The 21,493-nt window shown below is 40.8% G+C and overlaps 1 protein-coding gene across 1 annotated transcript in view; it reads left to right on the top strand.

The window, feature by feature from the left end:
• LOC119491725 (seizure protein 6 homolog) overlaps positions 1-21,493 on the top strand; it is a 177,419-nt gene that overhangs the window by 64,675 nt on the left and 91,251 nt on the right. Inside the window, exons 2-3 of the mRNA XM_037775926.1 lie at positions 4,261-4,818; positions 10,367-10,500. Coding sequence (XP_037631854.1) covers positions 4,261-4,818; positions 10,367-10,500 — 692 coding nt within the window. The remainder of the gene's footprint in view (positions 1-4,260; positions 4,819-10,366; positions 10,501-21,493) is intronic.

Genomic DNA, 21,493 nt, shown 5'->3' with positions numbered 1-21,493 from the left:
TGTTGTGGCTCTCTGATAGCCCAGGGGAAAGACATCAAAGTGTCCCTTAAGGTGCTTTGCCCCTTGTCACATTTTTCCTCTTGCTGCATCACAAAGACTATAAAAACTGCTGCTGAAGTGAAGGGAAAGCAAGGGAAAGGAACAGCACAAACTGTATCCTTTGTGGAGACGAACACTTAACCAGCCCAATCATAGGAAAAGGCATATGAATGCCACGATAATGCGCAAGGTATTTAGCGTTCAATAAGAATGCCTTCCTTGCGTCATTTGTACATTTGTAATCTGTACCGACTGAAATGTAAACGCTCTGCATAAATATGCTACGACAAGAGTTAGTGGCGTAGAAAAAGTAAGGGATAATGTACAGCGAGCCAGTCATTGTTGTGAAAGAATCCCCGAAAGGGCGATGCTGCACCCCGACGTGGAGCGGAAGGGTCTTTCATTGCCCTGAAGGGGATTCTTTCCCAACAATGACCCGCTAGCTGTACATTATCCCGCTTATTACACGGCTACTTACTTAAGAAATCAATATTTTGACACAAAAACGGTTCGCCAGAGTCTGACATCAGAGCTGCGCCCATAGCAACGGTCTGTTATACATAGCAATGGTCTGTTATACAGAAGTTATAGACCGCAGAATGCCGCGATTGAACAATCAGAATTGAGTATTCCACACAGCTGTGTAATAAAAAGCGAGAAAGCTCACTTATGGTGGGCGGGTGGAGAGGTTGATGGGTCCAGCAAACACAGGACTTTCAACCAGGAGACCGCTGTTCGAGTGTTTGTAGTGACGTTTGACACTCGCTGTGACTGGCCACCAGGTGTTTTGAGGTGTGAATGTAGGTGGGGTTCAAACTTCACTCACAAGCTCCCATTTTTCATCTTTAGTTCACACAACTATTTCCATCACTTTTTGCACATACAATCAAGTTCAGCACCACGAACGCTTTTGAGGGAAGATTATTGAGAGCCTGTGGGATGCAGCCAGGAGGACGCTATGACTCAGTGTGGCCGTACAGGTTTCTTAATTACAAACTGAGTGTTGAGTTTTTATTTTGGTCGAAGCTTTATCCCACATTTTACAGGTACGCCCTCACACTAGTCTTCGCTCATGTGATTTTTGGAGATATTGGGACACCTTGATGCATCAGTGTGCATATGAATGAGGATGAACTGAAACACAAGAGGGAGACAATGACAACTTCTTCATGCTCTACAATGCAGATTTATAGAAATACTACTAAGCTATGTGAAGTCATAATGACACAATATGTAAAAAGATATTAGCCTAACTCCCACTATTTAACACTCCAGAGCTAAATGATGACTCCTAGTGTCAAAGTAAAGCTACACAGTTTCTCTCAATATTTAATGCGTTAAAGAAATTAGTGGCGTTAAAAGAAATTTGCATTATCACGTTATTACCGCGTTAACTTTGACAACCCTATATTATACATTATGGCATCTTTGGCATTATTGATCATACATCACACGGGGCAAAACTATCACACAAATACAATAATTATCGTACATCTGGCAACGCTGGTTATAAGTTTTTTGTGTTTTCTTAGGTTGAGATTAATGTGGGTAAATGCAAAAAAAAATAATGTCACATTCACATTTGCTGGCTGGTAAGAAAACCCCCTGATTTTAACTTTTTCCCTCATTTTTGAAAGCAAACCTACTGCACGCCCTTGACCATGGATATAAATTTTTAAAGCTGTCTCCTCCCACTGCATCTGTCATGTTTCATGCACACATCTGATTTACTTTGAGCCAAAGGAACTGACAAAACACATCGTTCACCCAGTGTACATTTTCTTTCACGCCTTGTGGCAGCGGGGTAAAGACAGACCTCTAGTCAGTCAATTTGGGATTCTGTCTCGTTCATTGTATTTCTTGTAGATTTACCTGCCAATGTGTGTGATTCTGTGCAAAGAGCCGTGTGTGTGTGTGTGTGTGTGTGTTTGAGAAGCGAGGTGCTGGGTGGCTCAGCTACAATAAACCCTGATTGTTTGAAGCAGATAGCTATTAGCCGGTAGAAAGTGGGAGCTATTATGGTGGAAATGAAGCATTGTTAAAGAAACATAAGACTTCCCTCGGCGGATGATAGCCTCCTGAAGGGGTCTCAGATTAGATCTCACAGGTGCACTTGGGAGGGGAGCGCTGATCATTACACTGGGAGAATTATAGCGGCTCATCAAATCTCCTCAGGAATGAATATTAAGTCTTATTACGAGGAGGATGGGGAGGAAAGGAGCCGCTAATGTGAGCAATTTACGAGAATTGTTTGGGTTGTAGCGTCTCAGTCTGCCAATTGATTCACAGTGGTGTAACAGCACTAATGCACTGCTCTACATAAAGAAGTGTTGAAAAAGAAATAGGAAAGATGGAATGGACGCAGAGCTGTGTGAGTGAATGGTCCTGTCTCCATCCAGAAGCATGAGACAGGTTTCTCTCTGCCTTGATGCCAGAGTGAAGTACAGTGAAGCAGAGCAGTGAATGGGGAGAGATAAAGAGGGTGACTGAATTTCAGATTTATTCTCTGGCTATGAAGTTATACTTTCTGCTGTCAAAATCACTGCAGCTCTGTGAAATAAAACTTACAATTCGAGACTGAGATAAATCAGTGGCACAGTATAAATCTCTTCTTTTGAGTAGAGAAACAGGGTTGGTGGGCAGCACATAGTCATATATACTCATAATGTACATACGTGCACGGCCTATAGTGGCATGCCATTAAAATAAACTCTACACAGCAGCAAAGTCTAATTATAGCAGAACTCTAATAGAAATGTCCGGTCAGTCGTTCCAGGTTTGCAGCTGACAGCAACTGCTGAATTCAACACAAAATCAATAAAATAAGGGATTTTTTTTTGTATACAGTGCGACATAATGTGCAATTCCACCACATCAGGCTTTAACAATATGTCATGATGCATTATGGTGAGTTGATTCATGGAAAGGGAAATTCATCTACTCCACACTGCTGCAAAAAGCTTCCAAGGTTGGATTACCAACTAGACAAAGTGGTGGGCATCTTCCCTGGGACCTTCAGGGCCCCAAAGGCCCCTGGTTCACTGTGTGCCAATCAATTTGTGGTAATTTGATTAATTTTAAATTTGTTTGGTAACATGCACACTAAAGTACAATATAAACTCAAATGACAAAGGCCTTAAGGTGGCTTCTGCATTATTATACAATTGTGAAGCCCTGTGTTGTAGGTGGGTCCGAGTAACCTCTGTTGGTCTTGAGGAGCTGCAGCATTTAATTCTGCACAAACTGCAACTTCCATTGAACATTTACTTGATATTCTCAGAGCTAAACGTACTCTGTCTTTTCCATATGACCCACAGCTTACAACAACAGCTCTAGATAGGGCCATTCATGTTTTCACGTCGGCCACTGTAGTTCTTCTACACGCTTGGCAAACGGAAGAGGTTGTATTATCTGCAACTTCACCGCAAGATGCCGCCATATGTTACACATTGTAACTTTAAAGGAGCTCAAGGTTAAATATACCGAAGCGGCCATGTTTATCTTTTCATGCAGTGTATAGTCTATTCTCTGTACCTGAGGTACTTAAAGGCAACAGGATATGTGCATATGTAATGCCCAGAGGATGAGAAGAATGGGCGCTATAGGGCCCACTAAGTTTGAGGCTGGAGTATGCCTGAAACAAACCAGTTTCTATGACGTCTTCTTTGACCACATTCAAAAGTGGAAAAAAAAGCTGGCCACCTTAATATACAAATGGGGATAGCGGTGCATTAAGAGGTAAAATAAGCATGAAGAAGAAAGATGAGAAAGATTATTTTATGGCTATTTTTTCCAATAAAAAGTAAACATTGTAATTATTATTGCCCAGGGTCAAAAAGAAAATAAATCACTGTTTTTGACTTTCAAGTAAAAGGTTGGCACATCACCATGTTAAATCTGTTAAATATCACTGGAATAAGGCTGTTTTGGCACTTTGTGTCTTTTGGATTGAAGGCTTCTTGGCCTTTGTTGCAGATATGTGATTTGTTATGACACGGGCTGGTTTCTTGCTCTAGCACCATTCTCCATCACTAACCAATTGAAAGTGGGCCTGGCAGTGTGTTCTTTTAGTTATCTCCATCTAAATGGAGCCAAAGCAGAGAAAAGGCAGGAAAGTGAAGCCAGAAATCTCTGTACCTGCACGGCCAAACGATTATTGAGTCAGTGGTACGAATCAACATCCATCCGACCACATTTGTTATTCTCTTTCATTCTCTGCAGCCTCTGCCTCTGAGGATGGTATATCTATCACCCCGGGGGGCCCTCCAGAGAGTGGGGCCAGCCTGTACCCCACCACCCAGGACACAGGCAGCAGGCTCCCCGTTGTCACGACCGCCCCACCTGTCAACGTCCCGAACCACCATCAACTCTACAGGAATCCCCCCCAACGCCCTCAGGGTCAGCCAACCTACTTTGAAGACAGCGGGTTATCCAACTCTCAGCCCACCTTCTCAACCCTGCCATCCGGTACTCCGCTGGATAATGGTGATAAAAGGGCTTCACACGAGAGTGCCGACAGCTCCAACATGCAAACAACCCTTGTAATGCAAGCATTAGCGGCCACTTCTCACTCCAACACCCATGCTCCAGTCAGCAGTGTGGTTTTGAAAGATCCAGAACATGCTGCCACCATCCCTTCTACTGCTGCATGGGAGAGAGATGTAGGGAGGCCAGATCAGCTTGGACTGAAGCACAATGTGAGGCCCGGCAGTGATGAAGACGAGACAACCACCACTACCATCACCACCACCACCATAATCACCACCATGCAGAGTCCAGGTAAGATTATTATGCCTTCTTTTTAAATATACCACATAACATAAGAATCAACTTCCTAATGAGGATTTGAAAACAATTATATAATATAATATAATTAAATAAAGTCCTGGTGCAGATATGTGTGTATCTGTGGGTTGAGTGGTGAGTTGTTGTGACTGGAGTCAGTGAAAACTGTCATTAAAGGAACATTGTTTAGGATTTAGCAACATCAAGCGGTTAGGTTGCAGATAGAAACCTCTCGGTCCCATCCCCAGGGTGTCAAATACTGCGGCTTTGTCACGGCCGTCAGCGTGTGATAGCACCACAAAGAGCACCCAAGAGCGAAATGACACACCAAGGACAACAAACACAAGGCTTTCATCCAGGAGACTGTTGTTTGTGTCCTGTCCTATGAAATTTAACTCTCACGTTACAATCAGCTGTTTGTTCATGTCCCGTGTTCACAACATTCAGTTTCACTTTCACTTGAAAAATGTAATAGTTCTAAGCCCAACCATGTTGTTTTTTCTTAAACCTAACTAAGTGGTTTTGTTGCCAAAACCTAAAGTGACGCCAACTAGAGTGGAAACCGCTTATAGTGATCATGGTTACAGTAATCAAATGCTTATATGGATCGAAAAGCTTGGGACAGAAACATTCCTATACAAATGCTGTTTGAATATTTCGCTTATAGTAATCAAGTAGTCCGCTCACAGTGTTCATTTTCGGTCTTTTCATATGTGAAAACATGTGGAAAAAAGTTTTCACACTATGTTAGACTAACGTTGAATTTTAGTTTTGTTTTTTTACTTTACTACCTTGATACTTTACCTTGTAGACTCGTCTGCTTTCTGGCTGGATATCTGAGGCTCACGCTGCATGCACAAAGAAAGTAATTTTCTCTGTATAATAAACAAATGTGCACGGGGGAAAGCCTCTCGTCACGTGCCTGCCATAATGTCTGGTCACGTAATGCCACGTAAAGCGCGTAAGTGAACGCTCGCGCAGCAGAGCCGGCCAAAAACGGCAATACCTTGCCCTCGGTGAGGGAAAAGGCAGAAGAATTGGCGGCGAGCCAGTAAATAGTGAAGCGGTCCATTTCATTACTTTGTATTCATTTAATAAATATACAAATGTCAATTAGATGGTAATTTGCATGAGAAATGATGCACAACAACAAAAGTTCAGTTACAATAATCATCTGCTTGCTGACTGTAGCATTGTTGTCGGAGCAGCCAGTATTTCAATTCATCATGTTTCCTTAATCTCTGATGACATATCATGATTTATTACAGTAAATATATTACATATTGGTCCTTCAATACAGCTGTACTCAGTTTTCTTTACCAGGATGGAGATGTGATTTACAAACACTATGTTCTTGTGCTTATCATACATTATCAGCCATGTCTCCTAAAAGTTACGTTCCCATACAACGAAACTGCGTTGTGAATGACATTTCAGGGGAAATTTATTTTGCCTTGGATTACGTATGTTTTTGCGATATCACAAATACATTTGAAAGGATAGTCCGCTTATGGAGGATAACTCAAAAGTGAAAAATACTTTCTTGAAACGAAAGGTGAATTAAATTGATTTTATAAACTTTTTCTTGTGAGACAAATAGAATACAAGTGATGCACACGTGTCAAGTATTTACATCAAAACAAAAATATTTGTTTCTACATTTATAAGGAACAAAGCATATTTGATAATCTTATGTAATCCTTTATTTGAATTTATTCATCATTTCCCTTTTCTTCTGTCTTCACACTCTCAACTAATATCTTCTCTATTTGCATCTCTCACGGTCACAAAGCCACGGGGCTGAAATAAACTGCAGCAGCATCGCTGCATCACTAACCCTTAATCAAGAGGTCCAAACAGGGACCGCAGCATAACACTCTGAGATTGTCAGTTATGAAGAGAGCGGATGGGGAAATTAAATATGGAGTGTCTATTTGCACCCGGCTGAAAATTGTCACACGGCAACCATTCGGCTATTTACACCCTGCCAAGTTGCACATGCTAAAGTTAACTAGGCTTTCTACCAAAGATTTAGTAGCAGTATTAATAGTTGTAGTAATAGTTGTAATATAACGAGTGACAAAATGCATGCAAGGAGTAGGTTGTGGTGGGTGAATGGATTAAACTCAAGACTTCAACCTAGGAGACTAGGCTTCGAGTTCCATGGCCAGTCTATTTTTTCAGTTAAATGACTTGTTATTTTCTGTTTTCAGTCACAGTTTGGTTCAAGGTTCTTTATTTGTCATTTGTCAATGCCAGCAAAGCAGTCATTGCAAATCTTTGGTCTCAGGTTCCTTCAACAATGCTCATAAAATATATATAAAAACTAGAAAATTCAAAAGCAAAATGATAATCTCAGGCATAAAAAAATGCAGTTAAAATACATATGAACATAAGAAACTATAAAATAGTAATTTAAATATAAATTTCTAATTTTGTTGAGGATGAGGTTGGTTAAGTTTAGGCACCAAAACTACATGGTTAAGTTTAGGGGAAATATATGGGTGCTTGTCTCTGCCATGCTATACAGTATACACCCAGGTGTAAAGAGCCACATTGGCTATTCTGCACGGTTGAAAATATTATTGTTGGCTACCGAAACCTGCGTGCTCATAGCATCTGCCAATTAAATATCAGGGCAGTGTCTTCTTAGTGGTCTTTGCAGGTCAGGAAGAGCAAGATGGGAGCAGCTTGATTAATCAGCTCATCTGTGTGCATGGTGACGGCAGGTCAAAGCACAGACAAGGCAGTACTGTACATAAAGAACCCACTGTAACACAGATATCCATCCAGGCACAGGGTGAATGACAGCACTGTAGTGCAGTAATAATGGAGATGATGCTCCCTGAGGTGAAGTGCCGAGGGGACACAGGGAAGATGTTCTTCTTCATAAGGAAGCACTTCAGCGAAAGTTTACTTTTCAGCTATGAGAGAGGGAGGGATGAAGGTGGTGGAGCAGAAACCCCCCGAAGGCCACTAGGAAATATTCTGTCCTCAGCTGTCCCATCGCAGGGCTGAGCTGCTTAAAAAGGCAGCCAGAGAGGCAGCAAACCTTCAAACAAAGTCAGATAGAGTGTCTATGTGTGTTTTAAAGCAATGGTTGTACTCGAACAGTATGTGCAATAGAGTTACAGTACACTGATGTATACTGGTTTGTTTATCTTGACTTTTCCTTAACAAGACTAATATCCCATTTACTCCTGGTATTGACATGTGACCTGCTGGATATCTGACCTGGGTCAGGAGAAACTTGTGCTATTGCTGATGTAAATACACACAGACAGAATGCTATTGGGTTGGCTGGATCACATCTGGAGGTGGTCTGCCTTGCATTGTTATCGAATCTCAGCCAGGTGTAAATAACATCTGTAAAGTGTGACCACATTCTTAAGAAAGAAAAAATAAAGTTCAGGTAAAGGTCACTTGAGCCCACCTCTTCCTGCTGTCACAAGCTGTCCGTAAAAAAAGCTACAGATGAGCCCGTCATCTGCAAAGGAAAAAAAAAGAAGGAGAGCCCATACAGCAGCATTGCTACAGGAGACGAGAAGACGGGTCACATGATCAAGAGCCATGTCAAGTCAAGAGTTTTATTTATACAGTATAGCCCAAAATTACAAAATTGCCTCTTACAATCTGTACAGCATCACCCGATTTGACTGTTATCAGGTCATTAGGCATTATCGGTCGCCATAAGCACCATAGATGTGGGTCATTATGGGCCTACTTCGCCTACTACGTTGTAAAAGTGAAAGTGAAACTTAAAAGAAACATGTTCTGACTTGTTGTAAGACTGAGTAAAACTGAATAAAACGTTTTGATCACAAACAAAAAGGGTTCTTTAGGTTTAGAAAAAAACTGTTAGGTTTAGGCAACAAAACTACAACTTCTTTAGATTTAGGCAATACAATTAAAACTTCTTTAGGTTTAGGCAACAAAACTACAACTTATTTCGAGTTAGGCAATATAATTAAAACTTATTTAGGTTTAGGGAACAGAACTACAACTTCTTTAGATTTAGGCAACAAAACTACAACTTCTTTAGTTTAGGCAACAAAACTACAACTTATTTAGGTTGAGGCAATAAAGCTACAACTTATTTCGAGTTAGGCAATATAATTAAAACTTATTTAGGTTTAGGGAACAGAACTACAACTTCTTTAGGTTTAGGCAACAAAACTACAACTTCTTTAGGTTTAGGCAACAAAACTACAACTTCTTTGGGTTTAAGCAATAAAAACACTTAAGTTTAGGGAAAAACATTGTGTTTTGGGTACCCTTATGGAGTTTTACACTGTCTATTCTACAGCTTCTGCTCCTGTCATGATTACTACGGTCGCTAGAGGTCACTGTCGTGTTCATTTATAATTTATTTTAGTGATCTATCATGTGAATAGATGATAAAACCTACTTGTGGGTGTAGTAGGCCCCTCTTGACCCAAATCTATGGACTTATTGTGACTGATAACACCTACTGTATTTAATAGCCTATCAACAGTCTAATCGGCTGACAGCATCCTGCTATCCCTAGACTCTCGTGTCCGATGAGAAAAAAAACAAAAAACTGTTTTCCAGGGCAGACAGACATGCAATAGATAATGTGTGTAGTACAGTAGACTGACAGTGTGCAGTAAAGTAGACAGAAATAACAGTAGTTAAGTTACAGTATGAATAAACAGAATGATAATATTTGTTATATAGATTACCTTCTTGCAATATGTTAGCCAAGTTAGGAGGCTACTGAAAAGTAATCTGCAGTCAGACCTTTGCCTTGCACGTCTTGAGAGTATCCAGCATCACTTCTCTTGACCTGAGACACACCATGTCTTTTCACAAGTCTACCAGCTCCATCTACCTAATTTGCATATTGAGATCTGATCACAATGCAGGCAGACTCGAGATAATGAGAACACTTAGTAATATCAGGCATAAATACAAAGGCCTGTGATCAGATGCCAAAATTCACACAATGTATCAAGATATAGATCACATGTTCATACCAGGTGGAAATGGGGTCTAAAAGTGCTATTAATGGCAACACACGCAACAATATACAAATATTTGCAACTATATAATTAACATACTGACATTTTTGTTGTTCTTAGAGCCTTATTGCAAGAGATTAAAATATTAATTTGGCCCCAGGCTCTTTCCCCAGACCATAATTAGGCTCAGTTATTTTGTGTACAAAGTTGACAACTAAATAGAATGTCAGTGCCTTCCAAAATGACATACGATCATTACAAAAACTAAAATGATATAAGGAAAGGTCATGGTCATGGTTTAAAAAATGTAATAGTGGAGAGTTGTTGGTGTCCCATAGCCTCAGTGCCATTTCGGGAGGATTTCATTGTTGCCATGAATAAAATTATGAGGAAAAAAAGCACCAGCCAAAATCCGCTTGCATGAGAGCAACTTTAGCTTCCGTTGATAAGTATGTTAGTGTTCAATTTTATGTGAATATTATGGAAAATGAATGACTGTGTGAGTGTGTGTGTGTCCACACTTGCATCAGTATCATTTCCATTTCCGTTTGTCCCTGCAGTTCCCTGCCAGCTGAACCTGACTGGGCCAGAAGGATACATAGAGGCTCCACCACAGTCCAGCTCTGCTTTTCACTCCACTATGGACTGCAGCTACGTCATCACTGTCTATATGGGCTATGGAGTGGAGGTCCAGGTAAGAGCAACATACATTTATCTTACATATGTTGAACTCCTGATACTCTCCAGCAAGCCTGCTGTCATGTAAATGTACTACTGTTATACATTTCATTTACTATATGGAGGGAAGATTGCATACTTTGTGGTCTCAATCATTGCAGTTCTTTAAGCCAAAAAGCACATGGGTGTCATTTTTTAAATCCATGGTATCAATACTAATAACAAGGCTGTCTGATTTGTATGATATTCAATGAAAACTTGTGGTTTTCGTAGGACACCTCACAAGCTGGAGGTATGGAAGGATGGCTAGCCTCCCAGCAAATCCACAGTTGTCTTATCACATGTTGTGTCTTGTTAGCTGGCTTGCTAACATCAGCAACTGGTAAGCCTACATGCAGGAATCAGCTGGTTTTGTTCAGAGTTGGAGAGTGTGTGTAGCCAGTGGCTTCACTATGAAGATGGGATATGTAGAGTGCTATATGCAGCCACTAGACAGCTGTTGATGGGCAGTAAATACCTCCAAACCATTTGCTGGCTGCTTGTTAAACCCCAATGTGTTGGATCACAAAAAAAAAAAATTCTTACTTGTGAGCATTTAGAGCCATTTTCAGATTTTAAAACCCTTGGACGGTCCTTTGAGTAAGTAAACACTGACTTTTTGTTATACATAAAGACACTTAATTATACTATCAGTTGAGTCTGGTCCAATCTAATGTTATTTACAATGGCAGTTCTTTGCCTTTTACCAGATAAAATTGAGTAACTGGTTGACCGGTACTGGGCCACAAAATATTTACCAAAGTGCCACAAGAAGTATGCAATACAAAACCATGCAAAGTTATGAAATGGGAAACATAAACAGAAATCAACTATGTGGAGAGTGTGGGAAGACATTCATAGTCCAGGTATTACATACCATCTCTTCCGGTCATCTGGCTGTTGTTTGGTTTTGTGTTATATATACACTATATATACAGGGTAATTTTGTCATTGAGTATTTAAAAAAAAATAAAAAAAACAGTAATTTTATTTTAACTGAATTACTTTTTATCCAAGTATTTTACTTTGCTACATCTCAAGCTGGATCTGAAAAAAGCAAAAGTGACATGAAACAGTCCTGATAAACTGTGTGAGAATGGAACAAAATAAAGAAGATCAATCTGCAGCTGCAGCAGAGAAGAAGCTGCTGGTGTATGTGTTCAGCTGCAGGAGGGCAGAGCTCCAGAGAGTAGACACTGTTTTTAATGTTAACATTCACTGGCTGAGTATCTTTGTGAACGGTACAACATAGTAAACATTAGTGTACCTCGGCATAGGTAAAAAAAAAATGCATCTGTCTTAATTAATCACTGGTTTTATGCACCACCCAGACAGCACGCTGAGTGACCCAAATACACAGAGGAACATCTACCTTCAGTGAGGTGTGTGAGGCCTTTCTGCTGTCTGTCACAATGACCCCTGGTGTGACTGCTGGTTACATTGGGACAGAGACACTGAGTGGACTGGTTATAGTGGGACAGAGACACTGAGTGGACTGGTTATAGTGGGACAGAGAGGCTGAGTGGACTGGTTATAGTGGGACAGAGAGGCTGGGTGGACTGGTTATATTGGGACAGAGAGGCTGAGTGGACTGGTTAGTGTGGGACAGAGAGGCTGAGTGGACTAGTCATAGTGGAACAGAGAGGCTGAGTGGACTGGTTAGTGTGGGACAGAGAGGCTGGATGGACTAGTCATAGTGGAACAGAGAGGCTGAGTGGACTGGTTAGTGTGGGACAGAGAGGCTGAGTGGACTGGTTATAGTGGGACAGAGAGGCTGGATGGACTAGTCATAGTGGAACAGAGAGGCTGAGTGGACTGGTTAGTGTGGGACAGAGAGGCTGAGTGGACTGGTTATAGTGGGACAGAGAGGCTGGATGGACTAGTCATAGTGGAACAGAGAGGCTGAGTGGACTGGTTAGTGTGGGACAGTGAGGCTGAGTGGACTGGTTAGAGTGGGACAGAGAGGCTGAGTGGACTAGTTACTGTATAATATGTTTTTAGAATGAACAAGCCGAGAAGCTGGAACTAGAGGAGGACTTTGCGTTTACAGGACTCACAAAATGACGTTAATGCAGAGTCCAACACAAACTCACTGTGATGGTTCTAACTCACTGCACAGAAGAAAACATCAACATTGCTAGGCAACGTAGTGTTGCGTGCGTGTTTGTGCACTGCACGTTGTGCAAAAACTGTTCAGCTCTTTTTTTTTTGCTGTAACATGTGGCTGCAGCCACTGTAGAGTTTATAATGTTTATACAGTGTCTCTGTGTTGTCTGCTTTGGTGTTTTTTTTTCTTCTGCTGTTCATTCTATAAGAAGCGTCAGGCTATTTGATTTATGTGGCTTAATAATGCTTGTTGCAACTGCCATGGTGTCCATAGCTCTTAATTTATTGCCGGCCATTTTTGTTTAATTGTCTGAGTTTCGACCTCTTTTCTGGTCGTATAATTGATAATCAGTTGTGTGCAAAGGCTACAAACTGCCGTCTATAGAAAAGGAATATATCATTGGTTTGGACATTAAGGCTCTGTAGGGTGTATATGTTGACATGTTAATGGACTTTATTTTGTAGCTTAAATGTGTTATTTAATGGAATGGGTCTATCACATAACATCGTCATCATATACAATTTTTTCATTACCCTCCCTCCACCCCTCCCTTTTCCTTTTAAAAATGTATCACTGTAACTAAGTACATTTCTATTATAATCACAACATATCACGGCCTGAAATGATCTATTGCTTTTATAAAACAGTCTCAAGTACAGCAATAGGAAAGTTATAGACACATTACAATTTAAAGATTTTTTTTATCAATAAAAAAAATAATGTTCAAAATATTACAGGCCCTCCTGGGCTGGCTGCCTGCACATACCAAGGCATAAACTATGGAATATATACTAGCAGCTAGCATATTTATTTTTTCATCACAAGCCAGGGTTATATTGATTTCATTATTTGGCTATTTATTTACATTGATTTGTATGTTGCCATTTATTGTGAAACCACTGCAAAACTGTCCAGCATCAGTAGGATGACTTTGATAACTGCTCGTACTAGGCTTGCATTTTTTGTTTGTTAGGTGGAGGTGTGTTGCTTGGCGTGGCGAGGATGTTTCTCCACCTTCTCCAGTCCTGGTTTCCGATAGCTCTGGTGAGAGGTTTTGCACTTGTGGCCACTTGCGGCCATAATCTCTCTCGTGTCAAAACCAGCATCAGATAGTTTCTGAATCGTGGTGCTGCGTAAGCAGACGTTAGTGTATTACTGCTGCGTTTCTGCTTGCTTGCATATTCTGGGCAACATTGTCGACCTCCTCTTTACGTATCTGTGCATGTGTGCGTGCGTATGTGTGTGAGAAAGAAATAATAATAATAAATGTATTTATATAGCACATTACATTTATACAAACAGGTGCATACATATATATATATATATATATATATATATATATATATATATATATATACCCATACACGCATGTTCTGTACACATGCTTCACCACATGAGCACATAAAAAAAATGCATACAGACATAAAACATTGGGGACCTTATAAGAATGCTATCCCAAAAAAAATTGTTTTAAAAGTTTTTTAAAAGTGGATACAAAATTAAATGACCGAATATCAATGGGAAGTGCATTCCAGAGTTTGGGAGCCCTGATAGCAAAAGCCTGATCCCCTCTCGTCACAAAATCTGACCTGGGAACGGCAAGAAGGAGCTGATCAGATGATCTCAGACCACGTACAGGCGCATAGGGTAAGTAGGTAGAAACAGAGTGTGATCACCATGACTAACATTAGTGGCTATGGACATGTTGTTAATTGGATTGCCTTCCTAGCAGGTTGACATGCTGACACCATAATCAATATTGTGTGTGTGACCTATGCCAGGCTTAGGTTTTATTCATACAGACACTGTGTTGTCCCTGTGCATGTAATGGCTCTGGACCCACTCCGACATTGTCCATTTGTGTCCAAATCATTGTCCCTGTTGAGACTGTTAAAACACTGAGCATGGTATTGGCCTCCTGTCAGATGTATGGCTCAATTAGCATTTTTTTATTTATTTTTTTTTTTTTTAATGTTATTTTTTTGGGGGCATTTTTTAAGCATTTTTATTGATAGGACAGTGTTGAAAGGGGGAGAGAGAGAATTGACATGCGGAAAGGACCACAGGCCGGATTCGAACCCGGGTCCACCGCTGCAAGGGACAGAGCCTTGGCGATACATGGGCGCTCGCTCTACCGACTGAGCTAACCAGCCGCCCTCAATTAGCATTTTAATTTAATTTTTTATCAACAATAGTTCTCAAGCCATCTCCAGGCCAGCAGTGCGGATATATGCAGTGGCAGCTGTGACTCAGAGGAAGAGCGGGTCGTTCACTAATCGGAAGATCGGCAGTTCGTTCCCCGGCTCCTCCAGTCCGCATGTCTAAGTGTCCCTGGCCGTCGGTTTGTGAATGAGCATTAGATGAGATCCTGATGTGCAGGTTGCGCCTTGTATGGCAGCCTCTGCCATCACTGTATGAATGTGTGTGAATGGGTGATTGTTGACTTTAAAGTGCTTTGAGTGGATAAATGCATCCAATCCATTTACCATTTACATTGCAGCTGCTCTGACCGGAGAGCAATTCACTGTTCATTTTAAAAAATGACCTCTCCCTTCTACCATGTTTGGATTCTATAAGAGGATTTCACCAGAAATACGTCATAGAAATATGAAACATGCTTTTATAGTCCAACCAATTCTGACATACCAGCTTACGTTTCCTCCCATGTTTGACAAGATAAAAAAGGCTTTGAATTATGAGGTCAATAAGGACATTTTCCAAAGATTACATTTCATGAAGCTATACGTCAATCAATTCTTAATACCCTCGTGAATTCACATAGAGTGTAGGTCTCATCTTTGACACTGGCTATTGTGTTCCAAGTCAAAACTCATCAGTCTGTCTTCCACATGTGATTAGAGACATGCAGCTTTTGACTCTATGGATTTTGCTCTGGATTTTCAGCACTGTGGCCTCAGAGCCAGTTGAATGTCAGAGCGAGCAATGAAGTCGCGCTGGCTCGCTGTCACCATGTTGAGAGGCAATGCTCCCAATCCCTTATTTAGCACCTTTAAGGTCAATGTTTTTTATATAATTTATTTATTATATTATAGTTATTTATTAGAGAAGCTTAAAACCAAAGCAAAGTGGGAAAAAAAATCAACAAGCATCTGCCAGATCCTCTTCAAAAGCTGCAAAAAAAATCCCCCCAACAAAAATCCCACATGACTGAGACTAACAACTGCAAAATTGTGAGAGTTCCAGATTTATTCAGATTGATGTGCCCCGTCTTTGGTACTGAATATTTGTATGTAAGCAGCACACAATTACAAGCAGTTTTGTAGGTCTGACTTTGATGTAACTGTGGTTTAACAAAACAAATTTATATTAATTCAAGTAATATAACAACATCCACAATTGAACGGATGTTATTAGACACAGTCCTGATAGAACATTGAGCCGTCAGTGAGGCCACATGGGGAGAGAGAGAGAGAGAAAGAGATAATGTGTTCATTTAATTCGGTCTAATTGAAAAGGAAGGCCATTGTCCTCCATGACGGTTAAGTGGGCAATAACCATGCTGTATAATTTCCCACTGGACTTTAGGTCTGCCACAGTAGACTCCATTGGTATTTAGGCTAAGTTGCCACGTCCTGTCTATCTGCGTTCCCTGCTCTTCCAAACATTCTCACTCCCAACTCGTCAAATACTACCGCTTGGTCAGTGGCCCTCGGCATCGGACTATGATTCTCTAGGTACCCTTCTAGCATCAGCATTAGGGGACAGCTTGTCAATATATGCTCATTACATAAATAGTGTCTTTTCAAAATATACTTCAGTTTTCACATGAAGTTAGGTTTAGGTAACGCAAACACTTTGAGTTAGGACTTCTCGCTCTGCGTTGCATACAATTGCTAAGGGGTGCCTCCATCCGTCAGTATCCGATGTCACGGGGCTCTGACCAAACGGTCGTATTTGACAAGTTGGCTCTTCCCTGTCACAGAGTTGTGGAGAACATGGGGCTTCTATTAGATTCGGTTTCCACTCAATGCCATTATCATTCTGCCATTCATGCCATTCTGTGAAGTTGTTTTTCTTCAAAACTTACTCTCCATCTCTGCTAGCTACGTAGTACTAATTTGTGTACTAATGTACTATTTTTTCGTTTGTGAAGACTTTAGCATCTTCAAGATTGTACCAAGCCAATGCTAACAACCCATAATGTTGAAATACTAAGGTGCTGGGGAACATGGGTGGTGCGGGAGCAAACTCACCATCAGATGTAAAGACCGTGTGTGTTATTTGCTTAGAAAGGTTCCTAACTGAGTGAAATGAAGCGGTAAAGTATCTAAGTGGCAGCCAAATGATAAGAGCTGGTCCAATTCTCTAAATGCTAAAGAAAGGTCTTTCAATGCTAAACACTAGACCGTCCTTCACAAAAGGAAAGAAGGTAATGTCGTCCCAGATTTCCTTGTGGCAGCAACATTTAAAGCGACGTTCATGAAAACAAACAATCAACATGACCAAGAAAAGACGCAGATCGTCATGTATTTTCATACAATCATTCTAATTTGGATTCATGTCAATAAATATGAGTAGACTAGAGGTTGAGCAACCATTCTCAATGTAACAACCATTTCGTTTCACTTTTGTGACTGGTAGCCTACATGTTATTCCTTTTATAATTAAACTTCAACCTTGGTAATTAAGTAATAATTTTCACCGGGTTGTCCACGGTGGATGGCAGACGGGTGGATTAGGATGAGTGGCTCGAGGGTTAGCAGACAGGCAGCTGGAAGATGATCCTGGGACACAGGGGATAAGACAGTTAATGTCAGGCAAGGAAACAACACAGCTCTCAGAATTAACTAGACTTTAGAGGCCTGCAACGTGTGACTACCACAGTTTTATTTTATTTAATTTTTATTTTTCATTTAACCAGGTAGTACTCATTGAGAATAAGAATCTCTTCTGCAAGAGAGACCTGGCCAAGCCATCAGCTTTTAAACATATATTAAAGTTTCAGAAGCCACAACATGAAATAAATGCAAAATAAATACATAGCATAATATCATACAAAACACATTAAAATCAAGTGTTTGAAGCCAACGTTAAAGGGAAAATATTCAGAGACACAGACAGCTCCCAATTGCCTCTGCTTGTTGGTCTTTCATTAATGTTTTAAATTCATCAAAAGTAATCAGATTTTCCAGTTTCAACTTAGCTTGCAGTGTATTCCACGAAAAGGGAGCGGAATAGCTAAAGGCCATCTTACCTAATTCTGTACAGACCTTAGGTACAGATAATAAGTACAGGTCAGACGAGCGTAGGCTATAGCTGCCAGTGTTGCGCGATATGACAGTGCACAGATAGGAGGGGAGTATACCAAGAATGGACTTATAAATAAATGTGAGCCAATGTTTGTGCCTCCGCATAGACAAAGAAGGCCAATTAGCCTTGGTGTACAGGGTACAAGGATGTTTTGAGCACTTTACAGCCAGTCACAAACCTCAGTGCACTATGATAGAGAGTATCTAACATTCGTAAACACTGGGCAGATGCATTTATATAAAGCAGATCCCCATAATCTAGCAAAGGTAAAAATGTAGAAGTAACTAATCTCTGCCCAGCTTCAATAGAAAAACAGGCCTTGTTCCGATAATAAAATCCTAGTTTTAGTTTTAGCTTCTTCACAAGTGTTTCAACGTGAGGTTTAAAAGAGAGCTGGCTGTCAATTAAAATACCCAAATATTTAAACATTTGAACTTGTTCAATCTTCTCACCCTGCACAGTTATAATGCTTGGACTAGTATCAACCATCTTCTTGGATTTTGAAAACAACATAAACTTAGTTTTTTCTGCATTCAAATCTAGTTTAAGATTATGTAATTGTGACTGAACAATGTTAAAGGCAGACTGTAAATATGCATAAGCTTGGCTGAGAGGGGTGGCACAACAGTAAATGGCAGTGTCATCAGCATAGAAGTGGAAATTAGAATTTGGAACATTTTGACCCAGGTTATTGATATAAATAGTGAATAATATTGGACCAAGGACTGAACCCTGGGGCACACCTCTGGACACATTCAGTTCTGTGGAGCTGGCACCATCGACCCTGACACACTGAGTTCTCTCAGCAAGGTAATTAAACCATCCAACAGCATGTTCAGACAATCCTATATAAAAAAAGCCTTTGTTTCAGTATAGAATGGTCCAAGGTATCAAAGGCTTTTGATAGATCAATAAAAAGAGCTGCACAGAATTGTTTGCAGTCCAAGGCTTCGATTAAACCATTCACTATTTTCATTGCTGTAACAGTACTGTGCTGTCTTCAAATAGCATTTGAAGACAGATACTCCTTAAGTTGATCACTAACCAGCTTCTCCGGAACCTTAGCCAGAACAGCCAACTTAGAGATGGGCCTTTAGTTATTTAAAAGAGTTTGATCACCATCCTTTAAAAGAGGGAGAACATAAGCTGATTTCCACATCTTTGGAATTTCATTGCGAATAAGTGTAAGATTAAAAATACTCAAATTGGGTTTGGAAATAAAATCAGCACCTAATCTTAACAAGTAAGGTTCCAGGTTGTCAGGACCAGGAGGTTTAAGAGGGTCCAACGTAACGAGAGCTCTGTGCACATCAACAAGAGAAAAGAGAGTAAAACAAAAAGGCTCACTCCCAACAGCAGTTGAGATAATGAAGTGGCGATGAGCAGTAGAAGGAGAAGTGGTTGATACAGTAGGAGAGGGGAGGAACTGATTGAAGACAGGTTGAGCAGGGAGCCAGGTGAGTGAGAGAGGTGATGAGCTGATTAATAGCAGGTGTGTTGACTGAGCAGGAACTACGGGAGTGAAAGCCACAAAAACACCACACAGACATGGAGACATGGGCTGTATTCGAAACCGTATACTATACTAGTAGTATGTACTGATTTAGCCAAAATGTAGTATGTAGTATGCAGTATGCGAACAAAAGCAAATGCCAAAAATACCCGCATGTCATACTGATTCGCAAAAAATCTCCAGTATTCATCGGACCAGTCTATCTTGCCTACTGTATCACACAATGCAAAGCGCTAAAGCGATACAGACTACGGTTACAACAAAAACAGCAGCCAAAAACGGCTTGTTTTTTTTACATTTTTCGTAGCTATTTCAGCACTAAATTCACTTCTGAACATTTTTGAGGCAAGAAATCAACTGTGTAGATTTTGAATAAGGCAGTTTAGAATATTAGATGGTGAATCGAACATTTGCTCCAACGTTTTCGGAGTTTTGAAGCTACTCAAACTGCCATGACAGCTGGCTAGCCCCTGCCGGGGTCGCCACCTCTCCAGCCAGGCAGTCACTCTCACAGACTGCTATGAGCTGTCTGGAGCTCTCTAGAGACCGGTCTTGTAGACGAGGGGCTTTTATTTCCTTTTTGACGGATAGTTTGTTTAAATATCACAACACAAATGCACATTGTAAAATTAACGGGAACCTGTGTTTATCTGCCTTTTTGGAATTGAAAAGCTCCATAATTGCCCGCGGGCGTAGCTCGCTCGCCAGCCGGCCAGTCTCGCTCGCAGGCCGGCTACAGAGCAGCAGAGTGGCGAGGGAAGAGGCAGGGGAAAGAGCTGCCTCTGACGGGGCAGAGAGATACCTGCTGAGACAACATTACCCTTTTTAACATTACTCTAATATCTGGAGGGAGATCACAGTCCACTGTTTTCTTGCTGTAACTGAAAAAGCAGTTAGAGTAAATTTTGTCGATCAATGTTTTATATTACCGTCTACCCTTGTTGATGATCCTGTTTGTCTTACTTCACCAGACTAGACTAAATTGTTCAAGGGGTGGTGGAGCTAAACCTGCAGTATCTTATAAAGTAAACAAAAATTGGTCATAAACAAAAGTTCATTTTTTTTGTCCAGTGCTTTAAGAGCTTGTTGAAAGGCTAAAGCTTGGCCTGGCATACTGCAAAATAAATTGCTTTAACTGTTTCATACTGCATATTACTGAGGAACGCAGTATGTACTGCATACTACATTCGTCAGTAGTATGTAGTAGGTGGTTTTGAATACAACCACAGAGACAGACCGGAACACAGGAGAGACAGGGGAAGTTGGAAACACAAGGGAAAGTACTGGAGCACGGCCGTGACACTGTGTTCCCTGTTGGGAAACTTCCTTGCGCTGAACTAGCAACTCATAGTTGGTCAAAACACCTACACAGTGTAGGAGAAACTGGGAGGAAAACCTCCTGTGCCCACCAGGTGAAGCTCATTGCTGGCAGATGAAAAGAAAGAGGTTGGCAACATAATTTGTCACACATCAGTAACCTATGCTTCACACAAAGTGCTTGTTGCTTCATCAAACAGTGTCTGAAACCTACTCCTCCTGCACCTTTCTGACATCCGAATTAGGAGGTTTGGATCTGACAGTTTTTCACAACTAGCCGAAACTGACTTTCCCACAAGCACGCCCACTTAACGCCATGATTGGCCAGGTGTGTGTAATATTTAAGAAATTGCTTCTTGGCACTTAGAAGGTTGCTATGGAGGAGAACTGGATGGAAGACAACATGTTTACTGTTGTCTTGTTTGAAATGGCTCACTATTTAGAGCTGTAGCTTTAGAGCTGCTTCAAATCTTAATTTTGTCACTGTGTGAAATAATGCGGCCAGCTATCACCCACCACAATGCACCCCCCACAGTGTTAGCATACAGCACTTTGAGCCAACAATGTCTTGTCGATACACGGATGCATTGTCATTCTCATCACTTTATGGCTATATATTTACCTATAAATAACTAAAAAGATTCGAAGACATGAGTGACGGAAAAGATATTTTCCCTCCTTTCCTCAAAATGTGACATACCAAGGCATGGCACATATGCTAGCATACAGCAATCCATGGAAATGTGCTGTAGATGCCCAATG

This window comes from Sebastes umbrosus, chromosome 7 (genome assembly GCF_015220745.1).
Source record: "Sebastes umbrosus isolate fSebUmb1 chromosome 7, fSebUmb1.pri, whole genome shotgun sequence".
NCBI classification, from domain to species: Eukaryota; Metazoa; Chordata; class Actinopteri; order Perciformes; family Sebastidae; genus Sebastes; species Sebastes umbrosus.
Note: the sequence above shows the minus strand (reverse complement) of the source record. Positions and strands in the feature narration are given on the sequence as shown.